The 4,397-nt window shown below is 37.2% G+C and overlaps 1 protein-coding gene across 1 annotated transcript in view; it reads left to right on the top strand.

Annotated features, from left to right (window-relative positions):
• Positions 1-3,792, top strand: part of LOC109826137 — a 6,751-nt gene extending 2,959 nt beyond the window's left edge. The window contains exons 2-6 of the mRNA XM_020393121.1: positions 584-926; positions 1,012-1,116; positions 1,197-1,313; positions 1,580-1,687; positions 1,765-3,792. Of these exons, the coding sequence (XP_020248710.1) occupies positions 601-926; positions 1,012-1,116; positions 1,197-1,313; positions 1,580-1,687; positions 1,765-3,574 (2,466 nt within the window). The 5' untranslated portion in view covers positions 584-600 and the 3' untranslated portion in view covers positions 3,575-3,792. The remainder of the gene's footprint in view (positions 1-583; positions 927-1,011; positions 1,117-1,196; positions 1,314-1,579; positions 1,688-1,764) is intronic.

The following is a 4,397-nucleotide window of genomic DNA, read 5'->3' as shown; positions in this document are numbered from 1 at the left end:
TGGCTGCCATGTCAGCTGCCACCAAAACTTTCAACATTTTCACTTCCCAATTGCCAACAAGATCTGCAAATACAAAGTGAAAGGAAAGTGCTTTCTTTGTAAAATACTTTCTCTTCATTTTCCACTTTCCATTTACTTTACAGTTGCCGAACATGCCCTAGAACTTAGTGATTTTGCTTCAAAATTAAAATGAGGATTAATCAAGCACTAGAGTTGCATCTTTTCGCTCTTTGTTTGTCATATTTCAGGTAGTCTGGTTTTTAGTTAGAATTTGTTGCCCAAAGTATTTGAATCCCTAAAGATTATTTAACAATATTCTGAGTATTTTAACCTCAACCTTGTAAAATTTTTATCTAGGTAGTGGTTAGCAGACTTATTGCTTACCTTAACCTGCTTCTGATGTGAGGACGTGGTTCTAGAAATCCCGTGATAAGATACATCCGGAACGTTTTTCTCCCGACTCAACTCATTGCATAAACCTATCAAGTCAATTATAAGTTACTATGTTGATCTGATGATTTTTTTCCCCTTCCAATTTGACCCTTATTATTATCTAAGGTTTTGTATTATGTTTGTTTTTCAGATGCATGTAGTTGAGAAATGACCATGATGGCAGATACAGTGGTAGCTATTGTTCAATCAGGCGGCGAGTTTGTTACCAAAGATGATGGAACTATGTCATACACTGGTGGAGAAGCTCATGCAGTTAGTATCAAGCGTGACATTCTCCTTGATGATCTACAGTCAGAAATTGCGAAAAACATGTTTAGCATTGAACTTAGCACAATGTCCATCAAATACTTCCTTCCATTCAATAAACGAACCCTTATTACAGTAGCCAATGACAAAGATCTGGAGCGCATGATGGAGTTCCACGTGAATTCTCTAACAATAGACATTTATGTCCTAAATAAGAATGATAACCGGTAATTCAAAGTTTTCCCTAATCGGTTGATTAAATTTCTTCAATTTTATTATGTTATTCTCAAGCAATGTTCTACAATCTTCTAGAGTAATTAGGAACGCTGCTGCTGACTCGGGTACATCCACGGTAGAGACTGCTGCCGCTGCTGACCGGAGTCAACCTAGGAGGCCAACTGCTGCTAAAAATAAAAGGTATTTATAGTTTTATCTTTTATCACTGATGTCTTTAACTCCCAAAGCACCCTCTGTTATACAATCTTGTTCACCTACAGAGCAACTAGAGATATGACTTCTGTTGCGGATTCAAGCACGCCTAAGGGTGCTACCAGTGCAGTTGCAGACAACACTAGAAACCGGAGGCAAAGAACTACTGATAGAGTTACTATCAGGTACTTCATCATACAACTTCAATTCCTGCATATATACGTCTTTTTCACTTTGGTATAAGCGATTAACAAATTCCTTCAATCACCGACTTTTTCTGGAGTCTCAATTCTCAAGCTTAGAAATATAGTTTCATGTTATCTCCTTCATCCTATTTGATAATTACTGATAATTATTTCCACGAGATTATCTTTCATTAACTATATAGAGCTTTGCCTTGTGCGGAGCATGTGACGTTTTCTCCCTTTATATGTTGTGGTATTTTGAATAGGATCGTTCCAGATGATCCAGGTCCACCAGTTGTCTCTACCTCTACAATTGACATTAATAGACAGGAGAGGTTAGAACCTGATGCTTTGGACAACGTTGACATGAATAGGTATTTGCAGATGATTCCCCTTACGCATATGCATGAACATTATGGAAAATGATATGGGCAATGTATTGCTTTTGCAGTGAAATCATGAATATTATAAATGATGCAGTGCCCCTCTCTGCAACCAATGGTGATTATATTGTACCCCAGGAATCAAGTGGCCCATGGGACAGTATTACTATGGATGTCGGGCAAGAATTTGAGAATGTGAGGACATTTCGTGATGAATTATGTAAATATGCATTTGCCAAGGGTTTCAAATACAGATTCGTTAAGAATGAACATACTCGTGTAACTGCCAAATGCATTTCTGAGAACTGTTCATGGAGAATTCACGCATCTCGATCATCTCGTAAGCAGATGTTTCTGATCAAGAAAATGAATAATGTTCATACATGTGGTGTGCTAACTGGTGAAGCTACTCAACCTGGTCAACCTCGAGCAAAAAAGCAATGGTTAGCAAGTATTATCAGAGAAAAAGTACTTGAGAATCCTGGGACTAGGCCTAAAGATATAGCAAGAGACCTTTACAATGAGTATGGAATTAGTTTGAGCTACTGCCAAGTTTGGCATGCAAAAGAGACCGCCCAGAAAGAGATTCACATGTTGCAGGAAGAGGCATGTAATCAGTTGCCATGGTTATGTGAACAGATTATGAGCACTAACCCGGGCAGTGTTAGCATGATAACTTCAACATTGGATGCAAAGATTCGTCGCTGTTTTATCTCTCTTTATGCCTCTTTACATGGTTTTGAGCACGGTTGTCGCCCCCTTCTTTTTGTTGAAAAAATATGTTTGAAAATAAATAATCAGTGGAAGGTGTTAGTTGCAGCTACACTTGATGGAAACGATGAGATTTTTCCTGTCGCCTTTGCTATTGTGGAGGATGAGACTCCCGATAGTTGGCATTGGTTTCTAGTACAGTTGAAATATGCGATAACAACATATCATAAAATTACAATTGTGTCCACCCGACGAAAGGGCTTGGACGATTTGTTGCCTAAGATCTTTGTGGATAGTTATCACAGCTTCTCTCTCTCTCATCTGATTCAAGACTTGAAGGCAGAACTAAAGAAAGGTCCATGGTCTGACCAAGTGAAGGAGGCAATAATCGATAGTTTTAAAGGTGCTGCCCAAGCTTATGTGATCGAAGATTTCAATGCATACATAGAGAGAATTAGTAACATCTCAAAGGACGTTGCTACATGGATCATGTCAACAAAGCCTGAGCATTGGGCAAATGCCATTTTTCCAGGTGTACGCTATGATCATCTTTCATCAGAACTCTTAGAGCCGTTATGTAAATGGATATCAATGAAAGACGAAGGTTCTGCAGTACAAATAATGCACGCTTTGCTATCAAAAACAATAGAAATCATACAATCTCGTCAACAAGCTTCGAGCACAATCGATAGCACCTTGACTCCAACTTTGGAGAAAAAGTTGCAGAAAGAGACGTCAAAGTCAAAAACACTCAATGTAGTATGTTCAACTGAGACTATGTTTGAGGTCCGAAGCACTACAGTTAATGTCGTCAACATTGGTAGTTGGGAATGTACATGCAAAAAGTGGCAAATTACAGGATTGCCATGCTCACACGCTGTTTCGGTCTTCAATCGGGTAGATAAATCTGCTTATGATTATTGCTCGAGATATTTCAGGAAGGAAAGCTATCTCATGACTTATTCAGAGCCTGTTAATAAATTACCAGATGCTAATGAGATGAAGTTCTTTGTTCCTGCATCTTCGTATCCTCCGCCTACTAATAGACCACCGGGGAGGCCAAAGAGAAAGAGAATTAATCCTTATAAGACGAGTATTAGGCCTCTTAAATGCAGTAGATGCAAAGTTGTTGGGCATAACAAAGCAACCTGTGAAGCTCTTCTATAGATTTCTGTGGCGTATCAGTTTGTATTCATGTTCTAATGTTATTTTGCTTTTTGAACTCTTTTCGATCGCCTGTTGTATGTGGCCTTACTTTAGTTCTCATGTTGTATACCCCATGCTCTTTAGAAGCAGATGCCCCATCTTTCTAACTTTGTGATCTCTTTGTTTATTGATTTTACTGTGGCAGAACAAATATTCAGGTGCGTTCCCTTGTTTGAGTATTCTGTGTTCTATGAAAGCTCTTGCTTATACATATGGCATTCAAAGTGGGCAAGAGTTTGGTTTGTTAGAATTATGAAGAAATGATTTACGGGTGAACTCACTGAGCTTTTTGAATAGATCTTAGAAAATATTTTCTTGCAAAATTGGATATTTAAAATCTAGTGTGATCTTTTTTAGATTAGAAGCTTGCAAGCCTGATGGATTACGGATTCCAAGTCTCTTGTCTCTTTGAAACTTGATATTGCACGTATTTTTATCAGTGTCAGCTTAAAAAGCATTTCTAAATTTATAAGCTAAACCAATTTATAAGCTGCACAAGAATAACAAATAATCTTGCCATGTACATATTATATACTCTCTTTAAATAAACGAGTTTTGTGAAAAAATTTCATGGTTAATATTACCTTTAATTTTTTTTAATATTACATTGTTATCCTAATCTATTCTAATTATCCTACATTCTTTGAATTGACAATTAAATGTTTTATTCTATTCATAATGAGACTTAACATGTTATTGGATAAAGAAGATACGTTTCATATAGTTCAAATCCTTAACTTATTTCAGTTCGTAGAGAATTATAAATATCCCCTACGTAATTTAA

Source organism: Asparagus officinalis, chromosome 1, assembly GCF_001876935.1.
Source record: "Asparagus officinalis chromosome 1, Aspof.V1, whole genome shotgun sequence".
Taxonomy (NCBI): domain Eukaryota; kingdom Viridiplantae; phylum Streptophyta; class Magnoliopsida; order Asparagales; family Asparagaceae; genus Asparagus; species Asparagus officinalis.
This window is presented reverse-complemented; position numbering and strand designations above follow the sequence as displayed.